Source organism: Falco biarmicus, chromosome Z, assembly GCF_023638135.1.
Source record: "Falco biarmicus isolate bFalBia1 chromosome Z, bFalBia1.pri, whole genome shotgun sequence".
In the NCBI taxonomy this organism is placed as follows: domain Eukaryota; kingdom Metazoa; phylum Chordata; class Aves; order Falconiformes; family Falconidae; genus Falco; species Falco biarmicus.
In genome coordinates this window covers 57,922,044-57,949,737 of record NC_079311.1, presented here as the reverse complement: position 1 = coordinate 57,949,737, position 27,694 = coordinate 57,922,044, and the positions used below count along the sequence as shown (strand labels likewise).

Here is a 27,694-nt window from a genome sequence, read left to right as displayed (position 1 = left end):
TTTGCATGGTGCCTGCTCCAGCAGGTGTGGGCTGAGAACAGCTTCTACTTTGAGCCCTTCGAGGGAGATGATAGGCAAAACTGATGGGATCTTGCATGGGGAGGTATTGACTTCTTCAGCTGTGTCAGGGCATCAGGGTGTTTCTGGGCACACTCAAAAGCAGAACTTGAAGCATAGGTGCAAATACAAAACAAAAATGAAAAGATTCATGGCATTCTCATTGCTCTGGGGTTTATGCAGTACCTGAGTAAAGGTTTCTGGGACCTCCATCCTGGATTGCCAGATTTTGGAGCTTATGCACCTCATCCTTTGTTAGATATGGCTGTAAATACAGTTGTGGATACATCTGGAATCATGCTGATCTTGAAAGTTGAAACTGAACAAGAAAGTTCACTGCAACCCATAGTTGTCTGGATACTCTGGAGGAACCTAATGCCCAAGTTGTGTGCCTAGAACCCACATTCAACCAAGAAAGGGACCTCAGGAGGGGTTCCACCACAGGTCTCCCATAGAGTGAGGGTGCAGCAGGGAAAAGCTGTGATTTTCGAAGCCTTTAAAACTGGTAGGACCACATGCCTCTGTCGACATTCCAGAAAGGTTCCATTTTCTTCAGGGACATTAACCTAGTAGTTGTTAGGACTCCTGGTGGAAGACGGTGTTTTACATCCCATCAGGGGGGGAAGGGAACTGAATTTGATGCAAACAGGATCTCTCAGAGGTCTCCGTAAAACTGGGCAGTGGTCACTATTTGTATTTTCTCTGCTTTGGGATGCTCTGGTTCAAGCAGGGCACTCCAAAAATGCCCACAGGACCATGTGGTACAGGTGAACAAAGCAGAAGAAGTCTGATCTGTTGACTGGAGTTGCTAATAAATGTGCTAGTCTAAGGAATCAGAAAGAATTAAAATATCACAGGCATTTTCATGGATCAGACACTTGAGCACTTCTGAAGTTTTCCAAGCAATCAAGAGGGAAAATACATCAAGAATACATCAAGTGCTTTCTAATAATGCTGAATGTCCAGCAGCAATCACGACCTTCCACAAGCATCTTGTGCATTCACAGTTCACACTGGTTTCAGCAAGTCTGAAAATCGGGCTTCTTTTTTGGCAACTCTAATATGGGTTTAGAACCTTGAGTTTATAGCTTTGGTATTAATAGTTTTGGCATCAAATAATTAATAGCTCTGCTATTAAACTGCATAGCAAAAGGCTAATGAATTTTGAGGCAAAAAAATAAGGGATTGGTTAAATATCTTCAGTGATACTAAACTGTGTATCAGTAACAAGACCTTGCTCACATTCACTTATCATGCAAGTGTTTAAAGAAAAAGATTCTTGGGATTAAAAAGCTGGTGTCTCTTAAAATTGTCATCTGTTGTCTGTGGTTATTTTATGAAGACAGTGGGTATAGTTCCTCATAACGTGGAGGTGACAAGTCATCACAGGCATAGACTTCCAGCAGTTCTGGTTCATCAGAACTGTCATCTGACCTGAAAATAGGAAGGTGAGTGGGCACAAGAAGAATTTAGCAAACACAAAACATGCAAGTAACCTCAGTGCTGCATTCTGTCAGCCTTATCTGAGCAAAGCACTTCCCGACTTCTTCAGAAATGCTACAAGATGAAGTTTTACTGTGATTCAACCATTTGCTGTGTTCTTTTCATGAGGTATAAAAGTGTCAGGAGGTGACCTTTGTTTTCGTGCTGCCTATGCCTGTCACACATCTTGCTGAAGACAATGGGTCAGTCAGCAGTTTTTCAAACAGACTTTCATAAATGAACTAAAAGTGACATGTTCTAAGAAGGATATAACGCTAATTTCTATAATTAGAATATTTTTCCTTAGGGGAAAGAACTATAGAAAATTATTTTGATTAAAGCAGTTTCGTACTGCTCTGTAATAGCAGTGATCTTACTTATGCCCCAAAACCAGGAAAAGATTAAGGGCTGGAAGGTTGCTACAGTGCAAAAGCAGTGTGTTGTGACCAGGCATAATCAGGAGGTAAAGCATCTGGTACCAAACTGATTCTTGCATTGTTGTAAAAATGCTGTTTGTGCGCTGACTCGTGTGTTGTGATTGTGTTTGAGTGGAAGCCTGTGGCTGTACATATGATAACCTTCTGGTCAACAGCCTAAAGGTAGTAATATAAGCATACACCACCACCCCTCACCCCACCCAGGCAGGAGCATATATGCTAATATCTTAAAAAATAACATGAGATTTAGTAGATTGAATATTGAAAGGGATTCGTAAATTAATTTAATTTGGATAAAAATGCTTTCCAGAAAAATTATGACTCCATAGCCTTCACTCAAGAAATACTCCTAACAAAGACAAAAAATATGTCTGAAGAAGGGTAACACCCTGGACTAGCTTTTGTTTCCTTTGAAACCATACAAAGCACTTAAAATACTCAGAAGCCTCTGTCCAAACACACTAAGGCATTTCAGAAGATGTACCTCTGATACCTGGTATTCTCTGCAGGATAAGTAGTGTAGTTCTCATCTCCAGTAAAAGCTGGATTATCCAGGGGGTAGGCAGGGCAGAAGTGAGAGGAGCCCGGAGTGGGAATCGGTGAGGTGCTGGAGGAAGCAGCACCGCAGCAGCTGAGTACCGGGTGAAGGTAGCCAGGACTCACAGCAATGCCTTCCTGGGGTGGGTATGGCGGAGGGATGTACTGTACCACCGTGGCACCGTGAAAAGTTATAGGCTGGTTAATGCCGGTGAAGACAAAGGACTGTCCGCTGGTGGTCTGGTCAAGGTCTGATGTATTTTCCTCTCTTTCTTTACAGGGCTTGCATGTAAGCATGTTAAATTTACAAACAGCAATCAGAATAAAAGTTACTCCAACAGACAGCAGAATAGGCCCTAGTAACTGAGTCCACTCCAGGTGAGTAATGCCGTCGTATTTTATCCATCCCATCACAGTGAAAGTGATCCCCACCAGTCCCAAAAACACACCTGAAAAGAGCAAAGTGGCACCAGCTTTATCCCCATCTGACACCAGGGCATCGGATCTGTTTGGCTGATAAGGAGTGACAGAAAAGACATTCAAGGAGAAATCTTCTACATTGTTGTTGTTCTGCTCCATTACTGAGTGTAATGTATCTTCTGCCTCAAGAGAAAGGGAGCTTGTAAGGGACTTGGCAGAGCTTTGAAAGTCAAAGGTTCAAGTTAGTTATACAAGAACTGTGTGTGTGTATGGTTAACAGAGTCCATCATGTGAAAGAATAAACTTTGCTTAGAAGAATAAAGGTCTGAGAAGTGAAGCCTGAAGTGATCACTAAAGACTCCTTGAATTACCACCGTTGCTTCCAAAATGGCTTCATCCTTGCCTGGCTGCTTATCTCTTTGTTTGTCCTCTTCTTTAATTTGGCACCCACAGATACTTCCTCGCTGTGCCCATGCCAGATGGGAGAGAAAGGAAGCTGCAGCCACCGCAGCTTTTCCTAGGCCCCCTGCCAGCTGACGCATCCAACATATGGACAGCATACGTTTAGTCAACAGCAGTGTGGTGACTCTCGCTGTCCTTTGGCCACCACATCCAGCTCCATTTTCTGCAGGAAAATGTGTGGCCATTGCTGGGGGTGCTTTGCAGTGCTCTGAAGTGTGACATTTATAGCCATGCCTGGACCCCTGTTGCAGCTTGTTCTGCAGCCCAGAGCTTCCGTGGTTTAAAAAATATCAAAGTAGGTTTTCTGATACTTTGCCAAGGGGGAGCAGTAGGTGGGTGGGAGGGTAAGCGGCAACAGGGTGGTGAGTGCTGAACAGCTTGGGAGAGCTGCTGGTTGTGGGAGAAGTTATTTCAAGCCAGCCAAAGCTTTCCAGCTGTTTGAAGGTAGCGTAACTGCTCTGTAATTTCCCCTTAATTATGGACATTTTTTGTTGTGGGGTCTCCACCCCTTCCTTAAAGTTTACACTGAATGAAGCCCACATACACTGAATAGCACACTATTGCAGACATGAGAAAGCATCTTCCGTAATCTTAAACCTGGTGAATTGAGGGACCTTACACTGTACTCAGAAGTACCTAGAATGTTTTTTTACATCACAATGAATCGGTCTGTTGAACATATGTCCCATATATTAAACAGACAGATTAATTGAATGTTGAGATCTTCTCTCTCCTAACAGTTTCAGACTAAAGTAACTGCTGCCAGAGGGTTCTGGTAGAATGCCTGTATAATTCCTTAAGGAGGAAAAATCTCCCAACTACTCGATCTGTTTTGACTAGCATAGCAGGGGAGTACACGCAGGACAGAGATTACTACTCGGGTGGTAGAACATATAGTGCTATTTCCTGCTACCAGCGGCTCTGGGGAAGCAAGCTTATCCTCAGATTTGTAAGATAAAAATAGCTCTAGAACTAGAAAATCCACCTTTCAGACTGCTTCTTCAAAATCAGTAAAGGTGCCTTTTTAGTCTACTGTGCGTTCGTTCATAGCACAATGTGTGACAACAGCTCACTTCTGAAAGGGGCTGCTCACCAAATTTGGCACCTTTAGCTGAAGCATCAACTGCTGCTGAATGCAATTGCAGATGTGTTTTTCTCATTTGTTAGCAGATAGACCTTGAGGGATTATTAGTGGTGGACTCCTTCAAAAAACATCTGGGAAGTTTCCGAAGTCAGTATTACGTGTTTTCTATCACCAAGGGTGCCAACAAATTCTCTAACCAGCCTTTCCCAGAGCACCAAGTCTAGTCAGGACAGTCCGCACCACTTGAGCAAAGTGTTAGGGCTTGCAATGCAGTGGGTTCCTATGATGACAACTACATCAGAAAGTGCTGAAATACTAGATAAGCTGTCCTTATATTAGTAATTATAGCTAAAATCTAAGTCACCTTTAGCCTTGCATTTGGTAAACTGAATGGAATGACTTGTGTTACTGCTCCCCACAAGTCAGGTTTTTCCATACCATGAATCACTCTTGTCACTGAATGCTGAATCTTCCAGGCTTTCCAACATCCTTTTGAAAGCAGCACTGTATCACAATAGCTGGGTAACTAATGGTATGTACAGATGTAGTATCACCTTCCTCCCCTCATTCATTCAAGAACTCTGCAACTGCTATTTGCAACAAGCTTGTGCTGGAGTGCTTCCTTGGTCCTACACAATGGTCCTTAGATGCTGGCTGGAGTCAGAGTTTTCCAAATTGGGTGTTGCATCATCCCATGGCTGATGCTCTTTGCCTCTGGCCTAGGACATGACTTCATGGCTGTTAAGCAAGCCCGCAGCACAGCTGGAGAATACAGGTGGTTTCTTCCAAGGCTACTTGTCTCTTGAACTTTGAAAATGGGATGGAAAACACCTTCTGTTTGGTGCAGCAGGATCTAAATTGAAATTACACCTTTCCCTGTAAACTGCCCCTCTTTGTAAGATACAATTTATTCTAAGCCTCCCAAGATTTCTCCCATTATTTCCAGACACGGTGGCAATGCTGCATTCAGGCAATCTTAAGAGATCACTGGATCACATTGAGTTTTTAAGGCCAGTACTTTTCTTTGCCAAGTAAGCGTACGCTCTGGGAATTCACTTAAACATGCTGATTTACTAAATGCATCCCCTTTTACCTGAAATAACTCTTAAACAAAGGAAAATACATTTGTGAAACCTTAAGGAATTGGTCAGAGCAAGGTTTTCAGAATGGGTGCCATTTTGAGATCTCACTACAGTTTTGCTCCCATCTGTTTCAGTGACCTTACCCCTGAACACAAGTGCTTCTTTGCTTTCTGTTCCTCTACACAATTTTCTGTCACCAATGCAGTCTTCCCCTGCAGTACTTGCTGTCAGAAGCAGGTTTCCTGCAAGGCTCTGCACCTCCTCAGTTCTCTAACCTGTTTCAAGAGTCATCCTAGTAAACACTGACAGGCCTACACTTAATCCTTTTCTCCTGTCCTTCTGCTATTTATTTTTACATAGTTGTTCACATTATCAGCCTGTTGTAGTGAAGTTTTATTTTCTTACATGCCTATAATATAGTCAGGGACTCAGTCACAGAACATGCAAAAGATGTTGTATAAAAGAAAATTATACCATGCTATCACATACTGATTGGCTTTAAAAAGAGTAGGTACAAGGTATACTCCATATTGAAACATTCAGTTGAAGGAAGATTAAGGAGTCAATGATTTGACTAAGAGAGACTTTTTCCTAGAGAAAGGCAACTGTACACGGCAACTCCAGTGGAAAACATGCATTACGTGTGTAAGAGCAGAACCTAAATAACCATCACAAGTGGGCCTTGCACTCCTGCCCTGTACCAGCACAGTGCCAGCCTCAAAGCATAAATAAGCTGTGAGGAGCAGGTTCAGCCAGCTGCCCGCAACTGCATCTGCCTGCAAGGTAGCTTTGTATGCTCCCAGGAAATGTTGTCTTGTGAGCAGGCACACCAAATTAAAGGTATTCCCATACCTAATGATCCACATACACACGTGTGATAGAGGGAGGAGCACCATGCTAGATGAAGGTTGACATGTTCGCTGCAGAAATGTGGAGATATTGACAAAAATGTCTGCCTGGACACAGAAGTGCTCCACGAACCATGACTCTGAAGAGGCAGGATAGAAAAGGGATAGATGGATACAGCGCTACTAACCACAAGGGCCAAGGATGGGGTGGGTGCAATCCAGCAAGTGCTGCTGTCCTAAAACCAGCATCATTGCAGAGATCTGTGCAATCTCAAGTTTTTCAGATGAGTTAGCTTTCTATTTATTTTTAGCTGCTGGTGATGCAAGAAGAAAGACTTCTGCCAGAGAAGAGGTATCCATTTATATTTTAGTAAATCCTTCTCATATCCAAAGGATTGCAGTGTTGCAGTTAGAAGCAGAGCAATGTCAGTGCAGGCAGCAAGGAAGAGAGACTTTAACTTCACTTACAAATGCTAAGCAATCCTTACCTCCCACTTTGCCTGTTTAAGTAAGTGTGAATCAGTAACCAACTTGATTTGCACCCTAGCATTTGTATGTCAAGCACTTAAGCTAACCTTAGGGCAGAAAGGGGGTTATAGCACCATTAGTGTGACAGTAAAGTATCTCACTTCCTCAATAAAAATGCTATTCTGTATTATTTTAAGCTACTTTTATAGTTTTACAAGGTGTTGCTTCCTTTCTAATACAGACATTTCACCCCTACTCCCCACATCAAAAATTCCTCCCACTAATGCTGTTCGACCAGTGGTAGCCTTCAGTGGTGGAGGCAGATCTGCTAGCCTCTTATATTTTCTGACCTTGCTGAAACAGATTTTGACAGCACAGTAAGCAAATACTGTTGCCCTGGCTATGTTAGCTCTCTCTGTGCTGAGCAGGTTATGGAAATGCAACCAGCTCACCCACCAAGTTTTCAAGGAAAGATTCTCCAAGTCAGAAATTGGAGATACTAATACAGCCATAACTTGAACTATTTCTTAAGCATCTTATCAAGATGACACAGAGAGAACCAGTTTTCAATCCTCTTTTTCAGAGGTAAGTTAGCACCTACCCTTCCCAGGAAATTCAGGTACTGACTCCAAAGAGTCAGGTCAGCAGCTCTCTAGAGCATGCTTTCCATGAAGACTGCTTTTTCAGAAATAAGGTGATCTGCACTGGAGACTCTGCAGTAGAAGATCAAAACACAATAACCCTGAAGAAAAACAAGATCATGTTTCAGTTCCAGAGGACTCAGCTTAGAGTCAACATACTTGATTTGTCTGGTCTCCTGGGTACATCTTGGGAACAACTGATTGAGCAAAGTGCAGGCAGCACAAAAGGTTAATACCTTTACAGTTAGCAATCAGACATGACTGTAGGTTTTTTTTTGAAGACGGTACCATATTTCAAGATTTATTTGTTTAGAGTAAATGCTTTTTGATGTTTAACCTTTTCAGCAAATGAGTGTTCACTTGTAATTCAAATAACAGAACAAACCCAACATTGATCTTTGCACAGGTAAAATACCCCAGCTTCTGTACTTGCTATATAACAGCATGATAAATCCAGAGACAGAAAGAAGCTTCTTTGACATGTGCAAGGCCTTGTAAGCATGAACCATGCAGGGCAGTGGGCACCACTGCTTCAGGTTACAAACAAAAGCTTAAAAAAAAATAATGAAAGAGATTGTACACCATAGCTTGGATTACAGAAGGCATTCAAGGAATAGCATCCTTGAAAAACTCACTAGGTAAAAAACACTTGAGAAAAGAGGACAAAATACCTGCTGGCTTTTGTGGATCCCCTTTCTTCATACAGACATTTCCCATGGCTAAGCCATGCCAGTTTAATCAGCTCCCACACACTAAATCCCTCTCTATGCTGTGTTTGCTTATTACTCTGCACGCTTAAACCCCTGAGCTCTGTTGATGGCTAAATATACCTCCCTTGACTGGCTGGTTTGTTTTTGTGTGCCTGCACAAAGAGCTGCCCTAGCATGACTCAGGGAACAACACAGAGGTAGAATTAAATGGCCAAATGCAGGACCTGAACATCTCTCCGAAGAACTCTGCAGGTGAAAGGCATGGTCATAGAAAGATGACACAAGGCAATCACCTTTCCCCAGGCACAGGAAGGAACTTCAGTGCTTAATTCAAAGCTTGGCATTCTGCTGCAGCCAGGTTCCCTGAAATTCAGCATGGCAGAAGACTAAGTCAAGCTGTAGCTGAGGTCCCAGAGCACACAGGTGTTCAGAGACTCAGATGATTAAGACATAGATCGCTCTTGCAAGATGTTTTAACGCCAGTAAGTTCACCACGCTGAACCAAGCCCAAACGGTAGCTCTGCCACCTTCTGGTTTTGGACACAGCATCAGGTTCAGAGCAAGTTGTAAAGCATTAGACAGCAGCAACTCAGTTGCTGCTAATTGTCCTTACCTACTACAAGCAAATCGTTCAGTTTGGGAATGGGTGCAAACAATCACAAAGTCAAACTAAAGCCTGTTGTCACCCCATCGTGAAGGCAGGCAGCTACTGCTAACTTAGGGTTAGCATAGGGACAGAGGAGCTGAGAGGGCTGTATTTCTGAAGGGTCTGTCAAGTTCTGTGTCAGTTAAAAACGCCTGTTGCATGGATTTCCATGAAACTGCATCTCTTGCATTTGCTGGTAATGTCTGCACCTGGAAGATAACATCGCTGAGTGGCACTCACTCTCACAAAACAAGCTCTCCTTGTATAAAACATGAATGATGATATATAACAGTAGCTTAATCCCCCTGAAACAGTCATTGCCACAGTTAAACTGTTAGCCTATTAACTATCCTCAGTGCTGCCTTAGGGCTCTTAACTGCTGGCTAAAACTGATTTTCATAGGGATTATACTTACATAACGACCAGAGAGGGTCTAAATTAAGCTATGGAGTGTTTGTTACTAGGCAGACCAAAAAGTAACCATTTAAGTTCTCCACAATATACTTGGTCCCAATATTCAACACCCTATTTGTAATGCTCTCAGAGCACATATAAAGTCAGTAACTTTGCAAACAAGTATTTTCCATAAAAGTCATACAGAAATAAAACCACTTCCTAATTATTTCTTTTTTGAAGCTCCAAATGGATTTAAATAAAATAAGCAAAAAAAGTTGGTCTCTACTTAGCACCTCCCATTATATAAAGCACAACTAAAAATAGAAACTGAAGCTGTAATAGAAGATGAGCATTTAATATTCTTGCAGGGAACTGAATCCCTTCAGACTGCTGGCTCAGGAGACCAACATTACCTAATACTTCTTGAAACCCAGATTCATCATTTATGCTTTTTAATGAAAAATGAGACACATCCAACATTATTGGTTTTATTACAAAATGTAAATAAATTCAAAAATTCTAAATCTGAGTGTACAATTTAATTTAAAATTAAATCTAACTGACAGTTCTCTATGAGCTGGTGTCAGTTGTGGCTAAGGAAATAGATGATGAAGATGAAGAAGAACATGGAGAATAGTCATTACTTGTTATTGATGCTTTTTCTTCATATTTTGGAGGTGATTCAGAGGAGAGGTAAAGCATCGGTAAAATGTCTGAAGGTGAGCTGCTTCCAGAAATTGTATATATGGTTTCATAGTCTCTAACAGCAACTGTTCTTTCATCATCTGCAAGCTGTGCTCTATAAAACACAAAACTGCATATTAGCATAATTCATTTCTCTACAGCGAGTGAAATGCTACTTGACTTATATAAACATGTATGTAGGCACACACTCTCTCTAAAAATCCCTGAAGCAAGGAACTTGCATAAGCATTAGGATTTCATTCTGTGGGCTACATTATGACTCATAGGACAACTCTTTCTTCAGAGGGGAAGGGCAAACATGCTCCCTTCTAACCTTTCACATCACTAGTCACAGCCTGGCTTATGGGTATCAGCTGCTTCTGGCAGGGCTGTCTCACAATCTTATTAAATCTCTTGATCCTCAGCTCCTAATGTATCTTTCCTTCTGTAGTCGTATCACAGACACAGTCCCCCTCCCTTATGAAAGACAGTTACCAGACTTAGAATTGTATCTCAAAAATCACAATCCTTGGCCATTTGAGATCTTCCAGGAAAGGCAACTTGAAACTTTTATTAGGCTTTCCAGCAACCCACGACAGACATAAGGAGTAGCAGTCCTGCTCAGAACTAGAGAAACAGAAGCAACTGGGCATGACCAGAATGCTAAGTTCCAAATGACAGTCAAGGAGGGCAGCAAAGTATTCACTGCTCTCCTCTGACCATCATAACTGGATCCCAATCGGTTGCACCCGCATGGTTCCGGTACCCTGCTCATCTCGCCCTGGAGTTAGCTCTCAGCATACCGCTTCAGCTGCTTCCTAAGGGAAGGGAAGACCTCCTCATTTCTCACGACTCACTCTGAGAGCTGACTCTTGCTTTTGTGCATACATCTGTAATCCCACTAACATTCTGTGAGGAGCAGGAATACAGAGCATAGTTAATTCATTTTCAGTGCTGTTACTGGTGTGTGAGTGTGTGTGTTTAAAGGAGAGAGAGAATATACAAGAAAAATGCTGAAACACTATATAATAGATTGCAGGAAAAAACCCAACCACTTCTGGGATCAGACCATGACTCAGCTTCCTACAAGCTCTCTCATGCAGCACTGCCTCCACCACAGCACTTGTTGACAGAACATGGAGCAATGCACTTAAGAGCAAATTATATTTGCCTGTAACCATCCACATATAAAATGGGTATTCCCTTCCACCTTTGGGATCTTCAAGCATGGCATTACATTATGAGGAATGAGGCAACTGCTTCTCAACGAAAGGTCTTGGGAACCAATCTGTACTAGTCAAGATGCTGTGGCTGCTACCAAGTGCTGAGCCATGGGAGAGTATGATTGATTGAAATAGCCAGAGGTGGTATCAACTCACAGGGTCTCTGTGAGGACCCTGGGGAGCATGGATGGGCACAAAGCATGCGCACCCCCAGCCACAGAACACCAAAGCAGGAGGTCAGGGTTTCTGCATCCAAGTTTGAGGTGTTTTGTCCACTCTACTAGAAACTGCCCCAACAAGCTGGCCTACAGCTGCCTCTTTGTGTACATATGCTCACAAGACGGAGAAGTCCAGACAGACAATCAACGATTGAGTTGATGGGATCACACACACAAGTTTGGCGCACCAGAACTGGACGTTTGTGGGTTGAGGCAGCTGATCCAGCTGCAGGGGATTTTGTAGCAGAATGGATGAGGGAAAGAGGGGTCCTCTGGTATGTGTGCCTGCAGGGAAAGCCCACAAGAAGTCTGATGAACTAGCTTTTGTGTCGTTTTCCCACTGCCCTTTATTTCTTCTTTTTCAGTGCAGGATGCACTCACTGTATTCTTTAACTCCATTTGATAATCCACACATTTTACCAAGCACATGGGCAGGCAGCCCACATCTGAACTCAGGGCCTGAAATACAGGGTAGAAAGGAGCTGTGGCCCTCAGTTTTTTGCATCGTACTTTTACAGAGTGGTGGTACATGAATTGCTGTCTTTCAGCTGCTTGCAAGGCTACAGGAGAACATGCATATTCCTGTATTTCTTCCAGTCATCCACTCCAGCCTGGTCTTCTAATTGTGTTCAAACTGAAATGGTTTTTGAGGGTGCTCATGGACTGTATTTGAATTGGCTGTTGCAGAGCTACCAGAGGTCCAGGTTCACAGTCAGGGCAAGTAATTTCTCCACACACATCCATTTGCTTTGTATGTACATCTGGGATGTACATGCCAGAAGGGAATACAGCACATGCTGGAGTTGTAGCACAGACAGGCTCAGTGTGGTGCCTAACTCCAGGACTAGCAGCAGCTGGTATGAAACACCTTCCAGCTGTGGACACCTTCACCCAGCCTAGTTAGAACACAGAGACCTCATGTAAATTCCTTCTTTCAGCAGCAGGAGTTTATTTTCTCTCCTGCTTGCTCTGTGTATAGCTCTGAGAGCTGGTAGATTTCACTTACAATTTGAGAACAGGCAAATACATTTATACTTAAAATAAAATATTTCTTCACACAATGATTTGTGCCAGGTCATAAGAGCCACTGCTCTCTGGAAAGCACTTTTTCTTTATCAGTCCTGACATCTTCCCATCCCTGCATCTGCCCTTGTCATCCTGAATTGGCAGGTGTTTAGGGCAAGGAATAATCAACAGATTCTCACAAGCTTTGTAGAAAAAGTACTTGGTCTGAAAATTTAAGTGCAAAAACAGCAGACTGCATGAATTATGTGTGTAGCTCAGGTTTATTAGACATTGCATCCTTCAGCATAGGTCATCAACCTTAAGCTGAACCTCAGTCAGTGGGAAGCAAATACTGAGTGTCTCCCTTCCCTAGGTGGTATATACATGATCGGTTTTTTTGTTTGGGAGCCAGTTCCTCTGTGCACTAGAGAGTGTTGCACTAGTAGCAAGTAAGAGTGAGTAGGGTTTTTGATAGAGGTGTTTATTTTATGTTAAAAAATAAAGATATTTTGACAGGAGGCAGAAGGACATTCTGGCTTGTGATAAAAGCAACAAAAGGAGGCATCTGCTGTGTCCAACAAACACGGGGAGAAAATGTTTGAAGGAGGGCACTAGGAAATGGAAGACAACATGAGTAGTTGTTGATGGTGACTGCCTACAGAACAGAATGCTTTGCAAGCTGGGGCTGAGCCTCAAGAATCCACCAGGTATACTTCAAATTATGACTAAAAACCCACAGACATGGCTGCTCACAGCATAGTAATAAGTACCACTGCGAACACAAGTATCTTCCTCCTGTGTCATGTAGGTCTTCGAGCAGGAAGAGGGTTCGTGCTTGCTTGCTTGCTTCAAAAGGAAGATTAGTACTTGAATTTTGAAGAAGTACACAGCATCAGGCACACAGCTGGTACAGCTGGTCATGAAACACACTGCCTCAAGAGAGCAGAGAAGTCTGGAGTATAGCAGAAAGCTATTAAAGCAATGGCACAACAAGTACTACAATGGAATACAGCCAGGCAGGCTGGGGCTTTTGTTGCAGTGATGGTGCTTAGGATGCTGCAGGTACAGTCTTGTAAAATAAAGTCATCCAATGAAAAAAATACCACACCACCTACTGACTCACAGATCAAAAACAAGCTGACATAGGATCTACCAGAAGATAAACCCAAGTCAATTCTGAATCATTACGGGCCTGAAAAGTATTTGGGGGCTCTAGGCATGTGGCATCTAGCTCTCCTGGCCAGACCTACTCTCGGCTCCTAGTATGGCCCTTGCAGTGGCAAGTTAGCAGCCCACTGGTGGTAACCCACAGGGGCTAAATAACCCTGCAAGTTCTTGTGGTGCAGACAACTCTGTCAGTTGGCAGCTCTTCCTCCCTGAGCTTGGTGGTGGCGGCATCTAGCAAATCAGCTGTACTCGTGTATGGAAAAGTGGCTGCATGTGTCATGTACAACATCCTGAGATGAAGCTGGCATTGCAACCTTCCCTTCAAGCTCTCTGAAGACTCCTGCAGTATCAAGGTATCCTTTTATCTTGACACAGCAACAAGACAAACCAGCATGGCAGGTCTCATTTCCTCACGGTGGAGAGATAAGGGTCACAGGGAGCACAGAACACACTAAAGTGGCATTCCCAGGGTCACAGGGCCTGTAGATAGTATCATGTAGGGCTTGCTGCACTGGTTCTACAGAGGCTTCCTAAAATCTGGCAGTGTGAATATTATGCCACTGGAGCATTGCTGTCAGAGGCACCTTCTCTTGGACAATCTGCGTAAGTGTTTAAATAAGGCTTTGTTTTCACTTCAGAAGTTTTCAGTCATAAACTGGTAAGAATTTAACCTTCATAAAGGACACACAGTGGCTTGTGATTTCCCTTTTATACTAGAATATTTTAATGCCATTTCAAGTAAGGTATGTGAGGTAAGTTGAGTGATGCACTAGAAAACTTTGCAGCACCTAGTAAAGTTAATTCACAATGATTATTTAAGAACATTGTCTCTGATACCTTAAGAAATAGTTCAGATTTCCCAAGACAGAGAAGAAAAGTCTTACCCATTACTGAAGATAGAGTGGTATGGTGGAGGACTTTCACTTGTAGGCAAGCCGCTTGACATAAGACAATGTGTCACAGTTGGTGACACAGGGTCAGCAAAATAAGGAGGCGGTGGAGGTGGGAATACCATTACAGTATCACCTAGGGAAAAAAACCCCCAGCGATTACTACCTCTGAAACATTAGGCACCACTGTTTATTCTAACTGTATCCTAGAATATTTTCTGTCTTTGGAATGACAGTATTTGTACTTGTCTGCCATTTAGGATAAAGTGCAATGATCCCACATACAGAACTCTTATATTCTGCGCTGTTAAGAATACACGGAGGTATGTTCAAAACCAAAAAATAAAACATGCAGCATATTGATAAACGGAAGATTTCATTTAGGAAATACAGCTAGGGCAGGGGAGTGTTCCATCTAGGGAAGAGACATAAACCTCTCGTTGCTGGCTGTCTTCAGAAACTGAAAGTGCAAAGCATACAGTTATTGTTGGCTCATTTTAAGGGTAGCCAAGTATTTAATTTTCCTCACATAGCCAAAACAGGACAGTTTAAGTTTCTCCACATCTACTGCAGTGTTATAACAAAAGTCATTAATGGTTCTGATGACTGATTGTGTGCCTTGACAGTTTCCCTACTAAATTACTTGTAGCTGAAGGCACACTATTAACATTAGTACCACAACACTACTGATATATAACTCACTATCATACTGTGCAGCATATATCTGCCAATTTCAACTTCGTTATTGCGGAGTTTCACACTTATTTTTTCTTTAAGCAGAAAGTTCCTGTTGGCCACTGAGCTTGCATAATTTATATAAATATTCACAGCTGGTTGGCACTTTTTTTCCTTTGTAATTTGTGTGCAGGGACAGGTCAGGGAGCATCAAGAGTGTTGAGTGAGGAAGGGGTGTTTTCTAGCTGAGTCACCACTGTTCCAGAACGTCACTATGCCAACCAGACCTCAGCCTTTCAGTTTTACTTTTCCTGATGGAAGTATAAAAGGAATCCACTGATTTTGCTTTCTTGCCTTTAAAGACAATCCAAATTCCTTTCTCTGACCCTGTGATTTATTCTGGTGGCTGGAAAGCTGACTTTAAATCCTCGCATTTTCTAAGGATTACCAGGCTACAGGTCTGTACATTGGTTTGACAGGCAGAACAAAAAAAGCTTTGCATAATGTATTCCAAGTCCAGTTAGTCAGATGATAGTCAAGCAACACTATGATTGACTCAAACCTTTCTGAGAGCTAGAAAGTTATCAGAATAATCTATGCATAAAATGTATTCATGGGGTATTAAAAGTAGCACTATATGCAGGGGAGCATTCCCTGCTAACTTACATTTATTCAAATAACTGTGCAATTAACAGAAACATTTTGTAATTACACCTCTGAGTGATGGAAGATGTGGCCATGATTAAAAAGAAATACAATACAATGCTTATGAGTCAGATTCTTCTGTTTAAGGGGTCAGAGCTCAGGACTAAAATAAATCTTAAATATAGTCACAGAAGTCATTAGACCTGTGATTTGCAGTGTCAGCTATACCCTTTGGGAAAGGAAGTGGGATTGGACCCATTTGTGTCAGATTACATGGCTTCTTTTGCACAGACCATGAGACCTTTCCTTTTTATGCCAAAGGAGAGGTTCTGTCTTTAATAGAAAGGTAACCCAGCTGACCATACAGAAAACTTAAGTGACAAAGCAACATTTTTCAGTTTTGGATAGTCTGACATGCCAGAACGGACACATTTAGAGCTCAAACAAGTAATATTCAGAGGCAAATCATGAGTGGGAAAAAACCCCTACTAACTCTTAAATGTAAAGTTCACACATTTTTTACCCACCTACTGTAATCTGAAAAGATTCAGGGCTCTGAGGGTGTTCTTCACTTTCGCAGGATTCTTGGTTGAGATTTAAGGTTTGTTTCTTTTTAACATGAGCTATCACGAAGAAACACAACCCAGTGAGCACAATCAAAGGTCCCATGATTTGAAGTGACAGGAATCCACAGCCCTGGAGGTCCACATCAGAACTGCCGGTGTGGTTGAGCTGTATGGTGTGCCAACCGGGGCTGCAGCCAGGAACCCAAATGCCCAGGATGCTAATTAGCATACCACTAGTTAAAAACAGGAATCCAAATATGAGAAACTGGGCAAACTGACAGCTCCCTTGACAAAAAACAAGGCTGTACACCTGCTCATTTTGCAATTGTCTTTGTCTTATATACAGCCTGGCCCTTGATCGTGCCAGTAAAACACAAACCAGTCCAGTTACAGCCAGCACAGGCCCAGCAGCCTTAAGGACCTCATTACAGTCACTGAAGGTTCCAGATGGGCATGACTGGAGAATAAAGACTGAAAGCAGGAATCCAGCACAAAGCAACACAGCTCCAAAAACAAAAAGGAAAAAAATAAGTTTCCCATGTTGTCCATTATTTCCTTCACCTCCTGATGCAGGAACAGCCACTGGATACATTACAAGAGAATCTCCTCAAGCAGATGAGTTGGGTTTTTTTGGATTTTTTTCCCCCCGTTACCATTAAGTGGCAGAAAACTACAGTAGATCTGTGAACATGAAAATACACGAATCAAAAGAAGAAAAAACAATCAGTGGAATTAGCTACATTATAGTATTTACTTCTGCATTTGCTACTCTCCTTGTATTGTACACTCGTGGTGTATTTTCTGTTTTGTATTACCTCCATTATGGATTTAAGGGCCTAACCAATTTTGCTGCCATTGAATGCTGATGAAACGACAGAATTTGCTTTACAGTTAGACTGGAAACAACTGTAAATGCTGTTTCACACCTAAATGATTTGTTTCTTCAGATAACAGTCTTACGATTAAGGGTACGTAATTTTCAAAGTCTGAATTTTAGAAACAAGGACAGGGTAGCTTTCCCCTTGAAAACAGAAAGCTATGGAAAATTTCTGTAGTGAATGGCAGGAAGTGACAGCTCTTGAGAGAAAGAACCTTACTGCAAATGAGTACTGCTGACTATTGGACTTATAACCAAGTAAATCTTCTAATACATACCTTTTCAAAGCATATAAATCTTGCTTCTCCTTCCACCGGCTATGAAGACTTTTCTGTTTCTCTCCTTAAATCAGTTTCCTGTCCTATACAGCTGCAAGAGCTAGTACACAGAAGATTTTGGGCTTCTCTCTTGAAAAGACAGAAAAAAAAAAAGGAAAAAAACATACTAAGGACCATATACTTTAAGTCTCACAGATTCCACAGTTAGACTTGGTAAGCATACTGCTCCCACACTTCCTTTCAACTTCTTCTAATTCTGAATCCTGTCTATGCTCCAAGAAAGCTTTAAAAAGAAATACCAAAGGTGGCTCCCAGAATGCCCATAGGAGTCTAGATTCAGAAGTAAAACAAAAGAAAATAGTGCTGAGGCAAATAACAGTCCATATGGTAGTATGGATGAGAAATGCACTGGATGTGGACAAACTGTGGCAGTGAAAGCCTGACTGAAAGTTAGGACAGAGTGCCATTCAGTGAGCTGTAGGGGAAAAAAAAGTAATAAATTCTGCCATTACCCACAAGGAAGTTTGTGGGATCCTGACCTAAAGGACTCAAGACAGCCACCTGTACTCCATACCACAGTGACTAGCAACTACAGACATCTCTGCCCCAGTGGCTACCATCCACCAAAAGCCAACCTGAAACCTGCGGAATTTCAGACTATGGAAAATAACAAGTCTGAAGAGACCATGAGAAAGCTGTTCCCTACCAAGTGTAAGAGGTACTTCAGTGTACTCATCTCGCAGCATTTTAGCATGACCTTCTTCCCCTCACTAGTCGCCTCCCATGACAGGCAACTTCATCTGTGATTTGGATATATCTGGAAGGATATATAGGGACTGCAGGAGTCTGTCACAGATGCAAGTAGAGAATTGGTTTGGTTGCTGCTGTTTGTTAGTTAACCTTCAGCCTTTCCTCTACCAGCTTTCACTGCCCTGCCACTAATTCAGATGACTGTAAGCTAAAAGTCAGGTTATACTGCTTCCTCCTTACGTACGCCCCAACAGTTAATCCACAACAAATACAAAGTATTATGTAATTTCTGGAAACAAACTGTTGAACATGTGTCAGCCACAACAAGCTTTGCATGACTCCCCTGTAACTGCAGTGCCCCACTGAGATAAAAACAAAACACATCCATAAAACCCACTAGTCACTCAAATACATAATTATCTGTCTGCAACGCAAGGCAATCTATTGAGTCACTTTACTTAGCCACTTGTAAGAGTAGGACCCAATTAAAGAATTGGCTGAGCAGACACACGAATGATGAAGTTATTAGATGTTTTACTGCTGAACATCAAACCAGACCCCCAGCAACAAGGGAGAAGGCAGAGAGCTGCATGCTGGTAAAAGGCACAATAAGCATAAGACTTGACGGGCAAGGAAAGAGCAGCACCGCTCAAAAAGATGGCCACTGCAGGAAGCAACAAAATCTCCCAGCTAGCCATCTCAAATATCAAAACTGAGGGACCTCCCTTAACGCACTCCATTACTATGGTCAGTTAATTTGTAAACTATGTCTGCTAAGTGTTTCTTCCCTGTTCTGAATTCAGTCTACCCCTTTACTAACACTGGTTTGAAAAACTGCTAAGGCGCCCTTGGTAGAAGAGTCATAGTCTGGAAAAAAAAAAAAAGGTTACGAAGAGCACTAAAGATAGGACAGTATGTCACAAAACCCCCATATATTAGACATTCTGGTAGACTTCAAACTGAAGACCTTTAGCCAAGTACACTTTCAATATTGTGTGAGCTCGAGTCAGTCTGAAGGCACTACCAAGCACAGAAAGTGGGATTAGGCTGATTACTCCTCCTTCCTCAATTTTACTGGTCTTTCCTAAATTAATAACATAGTTTCTCATAACTGCATATGCTCCTTCATATTGAAAAATTTCTGTTTTCATAATTCATCTGAGGTGGCTCAGATTTTCTGACCTACCAACAAAGGCCCAAAACTGAGTAAGGGTCACCCGAAATACAAAAAACCCCCAACCCCAGCAAAGCCCAGTTTCAAACACAACTGTCTTGAGGTATTTTTCTGCTAAGGCACATTAACTGTTATAACAGCAATACACTATAATTAGAAAGAACTCTGAATCCTTTCTTTGCCGTTCCCTCTAGGGAAGAAAATATGGACATAAGTACAAGTAAATGAGGACAAAAGGAAATAATGTGAAGGAAAAAATTTTCAAACAATTAGCCCTTAAGAAGAAAAAAACTAGAGATCTGTTCTTATTACTCCAACAGTGCCCGCTTCTCTTCCACCAATCTTGTCATGAGATTAAATTAAAACACACATTAGAAATGAAGCATGTGCATTTTTTCTTAATTCTTTCAGGCCACAGAAGAAGGAACATTCAGAACAGTCTGTTGTGGCTTTGAAGATGAAAGCCACAGATTTTATGCTGCAAAGTCTAAGGGAGGACTACTTTTCATTTACACTACCACTAAATTTTAATGGAAAGCCCAATGCAAGATTAAGCTTTATTTCTTGTGTTTCAAGAAAAAATATTTTAAGAAAGCAGCCAGCCTTATATTGAGCATGTGCTTGAAACAATTCCATTAGATCTGGTATCTCCTCTGGAATATTGATATAAGAGAATTTGCCTTTCATATTGACCCCAAGTCTGAGACCAGACATGGAAATACCAGGTCAGAAACTGCTTAGAACAAAATCCAGTGGTGTAGAGGCAGCTAAGTATGAGAGAAGAGGGAATTGGAAACATAGCTTGTAAAGGAAGTCTGGTTATGAGCTTAACTTAGATGATATAGTGCTTTACCCTTTTGTAAGTTTGGCCCATGCCAGGTATATAAAACAGGAAATAACATCACAATTCCTTGTCATTTTTCTGTGTAACACTTGTATTACAACTTTCATATTATGAACAACTCCAAGGGTTTTAAAATAAAAGTTTTAATGATGAAACTGAGACTTCTTGCTTTCTGCTTGAACCTTCAGAGAGTTCATATTGTCCAGTATTTCCACTGCAAACTGCAGGGCTATAAATCTACTCCCCCCTACTCATATGAAATTTGATAGCCTCATGCAACCATATGAATTCAGGAACTGAGCATTAAAAGAAAAAAGCACTGGAAGAACGAAACCACTGCTGTCCCTCTGTTTTATGCTTCCCAGAGTAGGCCCCATTCCTGTTCTTTCACTTGCAAAAGGACCCAAATGATTTCACGTAGAAGGACCAGGTCTGGTCTGTGTTATTATTTCAAGAACTACAATACCTTGCCAGTTGTAGTCCACAATGGAAACCCCCTTAGAAGTTACAAGCCACCCTTGTCAAGAGTTTTCCTTTTAGGTGTTTTCACCCATACTTCCAAGTTTTGAGCTGCTACTGGGAACCACCACCACCACCATTGTGTGATTATTTTTTTATTAAATTTTTGATTCCCCAGCACTGCCCCCTGCCCCCCCCCCCCCCCCCAGGTTCACTTTAAACCATGACTCTTGACAGGACAAGCTACCTGGAAGGAAAAAGTCCTCACAACTTCATTCACTTTAACTTCCATGTCAAAACATAATGGCTCTCCACTTCCCCTCACTCCTTATATCCCATTTTCTCCTCCATTCACATCTGCCTCTGTACCTGTGCCATTTTTCCGGTCTTTATCATATCACAATTCCCCCCTGGATTGCACTCTTCACTTGACATTCAGCAGAAGCACCCAGCCATGAGCATAGCTGGTTAAATTAAACTAAATTGGAGCTTGCCACCTTCATTCTCACACGCTGCCCTCCCCACAGTGTTTTTAATCACTTATGTGAAGAGCTAAGGCGAAATGCTCAACAGGATGTACTTCTAAGTTTTCTACTTTCAAGCAACGTTAAGTCTACAAGCACTAACAAGTTTTGAGATGCCAAATACCCAACCTGACCTCTTGTGTATGCAGTCTCTAATTAGTGCCTGACAGTGCTCTCATCTCACTGAGCATAAACTCTGATATCCCAGGGAGAAGGACTTCCAAGATTTGGATGCTGCTGTGCAAGAAGATTCCTATGCAGGGAGCAGATGCCACAGAGGGAAACTCTGCCCATATCGGTTGAGAAAATGATTATGTTAGCTCACAGTATAAGAAGGGTAATGTTATGCTGTTGTTTACAACCACTGCAGGTGGGGCAGGAATCAATGTCTGGAGAAGTGCTGGAAAGCAGCTAGGGTAGGAGTTTCCAGAAACTGGGATGAATCCTGCCAGTCTCCAGGCACATGTGCACCAGGGATCCTCCTTAACACAAACCAGCAGAGTCAGGGATTCTGACCTGTGCCAGACAGAACTGTGCTCTGAAGAAGCTGCCAACTACTATCCCTGTGGGCTACAAGAGAAAAACAGCTAGAGTAAAAAGCTGGTCCACAAATGTTTCCCACTCACTTTGGCAGGGGGAAGAGTCCTGATGCCACAGTTGGATGCGAGGACACCAAAAGCGTGTCTGGACACAAAGAAAAGCTTGCAAAGCAAAGTCTGGTAACTCATTGGTTGGATGCCATGCAGGCAACTAAGACAGCACGTAGCTTCAACAACAGGCTGTGAAGGGTCCCACACATGTGGGTGAGATGCTTTGTACACAACACGCTGGTGGTATAGAAGAGCCAGGACAAAGCAGCTCCTATTTTCTGTAGTACCTGCAGGGAGACTGGGGAAAAGGTAAACAGACACAGTTAAAGCCAGAGGTGACTTTCTTCAAAAAGCTAAATCAGGACAGAGCAACTTGAAGCCTGTCCCATGGGGCTGATGCACGTCAAAGCAGCAAAAGGCAAGTGGCAGAGAGACTTACACAAGTCTTTGAGACAGATATGACTCAAGATGATGTAGGACCCCAAAAGCTACCCAAAGCCTTCCTGTCCCAGTTTCTTGGGGTTGGTCTGGGGCATTAAACCACTGCTAACTCATGAGCAAGCAACTAAGCTCTGCTCCATGTGGAAAATGCAGCATCCCATGTCACACCCCTCCTCATGCACCAGCCTGTCAGGCACGCTCTCTTCTAAGTCACTAAGCCTTCCCAGTCACCCTATGATCTTCACAGGATGGACTATGCCCCAAGCGCACATGCTGCAGGGAGACAGGGCAGCCTGTCCACCGGCTCCCGTGGGGGAGAGGGGCCCGGCCCGTGCGGCGCCAGCCCACCGCCCCAGCGAGAGAGAGCCTGCCCACCAGCGCCTGCTCTGAGGCACGCCACCAGCAGCAACCGGGGCGTTACACAGCAACGGAATGGTCTGTAGAGGCCCCTTCAGCCACATCCCATCCTCCACAGGGATGGCATAAAGGTCACTGCGGGGACGCAGCGTGGGGAGCGGTGGACTCTCCAGGGAGGAGATAAACTGGCTTTTCTAACCCCAGAGCATTCGTGCCTTAGGTCAGTGCCACGCAGGGGCGCAGCCCTAGCCTCCGCCCTTGCGGGCAGCGACAGGGGCTGAGCCGACGCCAGCCGCTGGGACACACGGCGCAAGCCCACCCGCCCGCCGCGGCCCCGCCACGGGGCGGCCGGAGGACGAGCCGCCCCCCCGGCAGCAGGCCTGCCCGCCCTCCCACCGCGCTCTGCCTCCTCGCACCCGCGCTTCCCTCACCGACCCCCGGAGGAGCGGCCGGCGCCGCCCGCTACTGCTGCGCCCGCGCGGCGGCTTTCCTCAGCCCACGGCGGGCGCTGCGCCGGCCCCGGCGCCGAGGGGCGGCGTCCCGCCATGGCGGCGGGCAGCGGGGCGGCCACCCCGCAGTGCGGCGCGACACGGCCCGGCCTCGGGACCCGGGCTGGCCGGGGGCGGGCGGAGCGCAGCAGGTGCGGCAATCGGTCGCCGGCGAAGGGCGCCTAGCGCCCGCCCCTTACCTGGCTGCGGCGCGAAGGACTGTGGCAGCGCGGCCGGCGCCGCTATTTAAGCACCTGCGCCAGGCGGCGCGCACCTGGGCGGCGGCGGCGCGAGGCAGGACTGAGCCGCGCCCAGCCGAGCCGCCCCGCCCCGGGGGGTCATGGGCGCGGCGATGGCTGCTGCGGCGCCGCCTCCCCCGGTGCCCGGCGCCCTGCCCGGCGGTGCCTCGGCCGCCTGGCGGCGCCCCTCCGCCGCCCCGCCCCGCTGGAGCCGGGGCGCTTCTCGCCCTCCCGCGGCCCCCGGGGTGGGGGCGGCCGCGGCGGGGACGGCTACGTTGTCTCTCGCCCGCAGGCCCGACCGGCCTCGGGGGGCCGTGCTGGCGGCCGGCTCCGCGTTGGAGCCGTGCCCGCTGCCCTGGCGGGTGAGGCGGAGGAGGCGGTGGGGGGCGACGCCATGTTTGTCACCCTCCTCGAGGCGCTGAGGCAACTGACCGCCCCTGGGCGCTGAAGGCCAGGAGAGGGCCAGCCGGCTCCGCGGCGGGGTGGGTTTGCCGCCAGGCTGGGAGGTTGTCAGGCCGATGGGCTGGACTGGCAGGAACAGCCGGGCCATTGTAGGCGTCTCTGGAGGTGTGTGTACGTGGCCGAGGTCTAGTGTGCCCCTGAAATACCGGTGGCTTCGAGGTGATGGGGGTGAGCAGCCCGCTCAGGGAGGCTGTGCCACGTCTTCTTATAGTCACTTTGGGCTTACCAGCGTGAGACAATTCGGCACAATTGGGAATTAAAGACGGGCCAAGCCTAGATGTGAGTGATTTCCTTGAGTGGTGAGCCAGTTCAGTCACTGGAAATGGGAGAAGATGCTTTTTCTCTTGCTTGCTAGGTGCTGGCAGTGTGGAGGAAGAAGCTGGCTTTGGTGGTGGAGATGAGAGAGCTGCGAAGTGCAGGAAGCAGCTGATGAGGAGCCGGGAAGGAAGGTCTGGATGTGCCATTCGGATGTGTGTGCAGCAGCGGTAGGACCTGACTGACAGTGGGACTAAAGCTGCCCCACTGGTTAGGCACAAAGCCAGTGAGGTGTGAGGGAAACAAGTTTATGTGAGTTGAGAGGAGCGGTAACAGGGGTGAAAGGTGGTGTGGTGCACAGGAAATAGATGGCAGAAGGGAAAGGAGTGGGTTAAAGTGTGGTTTTGTAAGACAATGATATTGGGGGGGAAGTGGGATATGTAGGTTTTTTGGGGGGATCCGGGTTTGAGTAGAGAACTAGGGAAGACTTGGAATTCAATGAAGAAACAAAAAGTGTATGAAAATACATATGGGGTGTAGGAAGGAGCTTGTGATTGGGGTAGAAGGCTTCAGGCTTTCCAGAGTTGTGGATTCCTGGATGTTAGTGACCCTTTGCTGTCTTGATTGTTTTATATCGCAGCTCAGCTATCACTAACTGGAAGGTGGGCTTCAGTTGTGAAACACTTGGATACTGTTGTGAAGAGTCACATGGTAAGGAGAGACTGGGAAGTAATGATTCCTGTATTCTGTGAAGAGTGAGGTGTTTCAGCAAAGAAAAAAAGCAGAGAATTAGAAAAAAAGCCTGAAGAGAACAAAAGTTGAGCATCATTACAAACACAAGCTGAAGTCAAGCAAAAAGTGAAAGAGCATCAAAATGTATAACCACACTACTTTGTGGAGTGTGACAACAGTGACACAAGAAGATTTAATTTTGTTTATATACCAGGTTTCTATTATCTGATTCTGTTTCTGTTGTTCTTTCAACGTAGGTCGTTAAAAATAATAATAAAAAAACCCCAACCAAACAAAATCCCCATTTTCCTTGATGCTCCTTTCTGTACGAAGTATTTTGTCAGGCTAAACTTTCTCCAGTTGTCTGATACCATGAAATGATTGGACCACTGCTGTGATATACATTCTCTCTCTTTTCCAGTTACCTAAATACTTTGTTTCTTTTTGTGGAAGTACTTTTTTTAAACAAAAAGTCAGTCATGAAAAAAGTTAACAAGCTTGTTGACTTGCGTCTACATGCAAATGATGTCTCTCCCCAAAGCTTGCAATCAGTTTTTCCCCTCCATCTACTACTTGGTTTTCTTGTAGTGTTGGGCTTCAAGATTTGACACCAATGATGAAAGAAGGGGTTTCAGGAATGTCATTCTTCAGGTTGTGAGATTCTGACTCAGCCTGGTATGAGTTTTCAGTGGATTAAGTGGATAATGGTTCCTGTCATATGACTGTAGTCATAAAACTAATCTTGAGCCATATCTTGTGACTTAAGATAAGAAGTATTTTTTAACTTTTTTTTTTTTACTTTTAACATAGTAACTGTTTAACTGTGAGCAATGCATATTTTAATTCCAGACCCTAAGTGGTAATATTTGGCAAAAATGGAGCTAAAGTGTTTTTTGCCATACAGGAGAGTACTGAGAGGGTTGTTTGTGTTAAGTCTGGACATAGTTGTATGACACTGTTTTTTGGACGTTTATGCTAAGAAAGAAAACAGCGTATTTTGAACTGGCATGGAGAGCAATCCTAGAGCTATGGAAAACCACAGTGCTTTGCACCTGGAGTATGACGAGGGACCCAGACCTACCAGAAAGTCAATGCTTTTGAGATTATTTCTGGAGTCACAGTAATGCTTGTGAAGACACTGACAAGAAGAGTACCATTTGGGATGATGTGCAGAGAAATACGGTTGTTGATACTTTATTGGTTGGGTATTAGTTGAAGCTGTTTTGATGGAAACCACTAATTACAGCAGTAGTCTGATGAAATATAAATGAAGTTGATTAACTTTGCATTCCTCTTTTTCTTTAAATTGTCAAACATGCTTATAAACAGCAAAGCCAACTACGTGGTTTGGATTGTTTGCCTAACGATGATGGTGTCTAGAAATGAGGGCACAAGTGCAGTAGGACTAAATTCTGGTCACTTCTGCAATAAAACTCCACTGTGTGGAAGAGGTGTTAATCTGTTATGGGCAATATGAAACTGGTCAATAGAATCACAGATGTTAGAGTAATATTTCTCTTTTGAGATTAGACATGCAAAATACTGGATGTCCCTGAGATTGTGCTTCAGTTCAAAACACTGAATATGATCTGCAGAACTTGTTCACATGTTTGAAAACACAGTGAGAGAATCCAGATGTGCTAAACTGTCCTGATGAGAGTGTAACCACTAGAGAAATAGCTAGTGTTTATAATTCACAGCACACTTGCAAGATTTTCCAGTCTATTTTTCTGAAATTGTACAAGATCCCTGAGTCAAGGCTGGTGCTACTTGTTTTGTTTCAGTGAGAGCTGACCTTTAGTTAGTATACTTTGAAGCAAGAGCTGCTGAAGAATGCATGGAGGTAACACATTGAAGATTTTACTTTATAAATTGCAACTTGCTTGCTGTGATGGTGTGGACAAAATGAGATGATGGTGCAGAAGTCAAGAGTGACCCAATTCTCCAACTTCCATTAAGTTATGTATGACCAGTTCACAGCAAGTGTGCATAGAAACTGCAAGGCTCAGTTGGGTAGCTAAGAACTGTGTGTTTTGGTTAATTTAAGTTCTGGTAGACTCAAAAGAGCTGTATTTAGAAATAAGAGGATATAAAAATGTTTGTTTTATTAGAATTGTCAATTCATAGGCCCAGAAATGACAAAAGCATTGCTGCCAACTTTCAGTAAGCTTTTGAACCAAATTTAATTAACCCTGAAATAGTTGTTCCTTGCAGTTTGGCAGATAGCTACAAAAGAACCACAGAAAAGAGTATCACGCTGGCTGTGCTGGAAGGGAGGGTGAACGTTGACAACCTCCCCGCCCCCAAACCAGTAGCCCCCTGGGTCTGTGGGGTGTACTCATGCAGTGTACCCTAGTGACCTGTGAAGGTCCCTCCTCTAGGAGGAACTGAGAAAACCCCAATAGCAAAACCAAGATCACTGCTCTCTTCAGGGCCTGGGCATGCCAGGAGTGTTCATGACTTGGCTGGCAGTGACTGCCTCCTCTTCATAAACCTTCTTCCCCACCTGCCCCACCTTCCTTCTAGAAACTGTGTGAATGCAACAGACTCCTTCAGTATTTCTGTTAGTAGATCATAGAATCACAGAATGTTTTGTGTTGAAATGGACCTTTAAAGCTCATCTAGTCCAACTGCCCTGCAATGAGCAGGAACATCTTCAGCTAGAGCAGGTCGCTTAGAGCCCTGTCCAGCCTGACCCTGAATGTTTCCAGGGATTGGGTGGGGCACCTACCACCTCTCTAGGCAACCTGTGCCAGTGTTTCAACACACTCATTGTAAAATATGTCTTTATTATACATATCCTGAATCTACCCTCTTTCTGGTTTAAAGTCATTACCCCTTGTCCTATCACTACAGGCCCTACTAAAAAGTCTGTCCCTAT

At 44.0% G+C, this 27,694-nt stretch overlaps 2 protein-coding genes and 1 long non-coding RNA gene across 7 annotated transcripts; 1 reads left to right on the top strand and 2 right to left on the bottom strand.

Annotated features, from left to right (window-relative positions):
* Nucleotides 1-1,066: 1,066 nt before the first annotated feature.
* On the bottom strand, nt 1,067-3,107 carry TMEM174 (transmembrane protein 174). The gene is made up of 2 exons (XM_056325763.1): nt 2,461-3,107; nt 1,067-1,491 (listed from the first exon to the last, which is right to left on the bottom strand). Exons 1-2 carry the CDS (start codon nt 3,090-3,092, stop codon nt 1,392-1,394), a joined length of 732 nt encoding a protein of 243 aa, XP_056181738.1. The 5' UTR covers nt 3,093-3,107; the 3' UTR covers nt 1,067-1,391.
* Nucleotides 3,108-9,744: 6,637 nt separating this feature from the next.
* Nucleotides 9,745-23,442, bottom strand: TMEM171 (transmembrane protein 171). Of its 4 annotated transcripts, none has more exons than XM_056325740.1 (6): nt 23,326-23,438; nt 21,876-22,137; nt 17,499-17,627; nt 16,305-17,024; nt 14,452-14,593; nt 9,745-10,069 (listed from the first exon to the last, which is right to left on the bottom strand). In XM_056325740.1, the coding sequence occupies exons 4-6, from the start codon at nt 16,933-16,935 to the stop codon at nt 9,841-9,843; spliced, it is 1,002 nt and encodes a 333-aa protein (XP_056181715.1). In that variant the 5' UTR covers nt 16,936-17,024; nt 17,499-17,627; nt 21,876-22,137; nt 23,326-23,438; the 3' UTR covers nt 9,745-9,840. The 4 variants fall into 4 exon arrangements, with proteins under 4 accessions (XP_056181715.1, XP_056181716.1, XP_056181717.1 ...); XM_056325741.1 differs by having other exon boundaries at nt 17,499-17,623; XM_056325742.1 differs by lacking the exon at nt 21,876-22,137 and having other exon boundaries at nt 17,499-17,623; nt 23,326-23,442.
* Nucleotides 23,095-26,040, top strand: LOC130143112 (uncharacterized). 2 transcript variants are annotated; one of them, XR_008819640.1, is made up of 3 exons: nt 23,095-23,277; nt 24,182-24,275; nt 24,722-26,040. It is a non-coding gene; the product is annotated as an uncharacterized LOC130143112 (long non-coding RNA). The 2 variants fall into 2 exon arrangements; XR_008819641.1 differs by lacking the exon at nt 23,095-23,277 and adding an exon at nt 23,598-23,931.
* The last annotated feature ends 1,654 nt before the right edge of the window (nt 26,041-27,694 follow it).

What these genes read in the sequence shown, in the direction of transcription:
- TMEM174 (XM_056325763.1), bottom strand. Translation starts at nt 3,092, where the DNA reads ATGGAGCAGAACAACAACAATGTAGAAGATTTCTCCTTGAATGTCTTT. An exon ending in GAGAATACCAGGTATCAGAG is followed by an intron (nt 1,492 to 2,460) that starts GTACATCTTCTG and finishes TCCTATTTTCAG; the next exon opens with GTCAGATGACAGTTCTGATG.
- TMEM171 (XM_056325742.1), bottom strand. Translation starts at nt 16,935, where the DNA reads ATGTATCCAGTGGCTGTTCCTGCATCAGGAGGTGAAGGAAATAATGGA. An exon ending in ATCTTTTCAGATTACAGTAG is followed by an intron (nt 14,594 to 16,304) that starts GTGGGTAAAAAA and finishes TTTTTTCCCTAG; the next exon opens with GTGATACTGTAATGGTATTC. An exon ending in CACTCTATCTTCAGTAATGG is followed by an intron (nt 10,070 to 14,451) that starts GTAAGACTTTTC and finishes TGTGTTTTATAG; the next exon opens with AGCACAGCTTGCAGATGATG.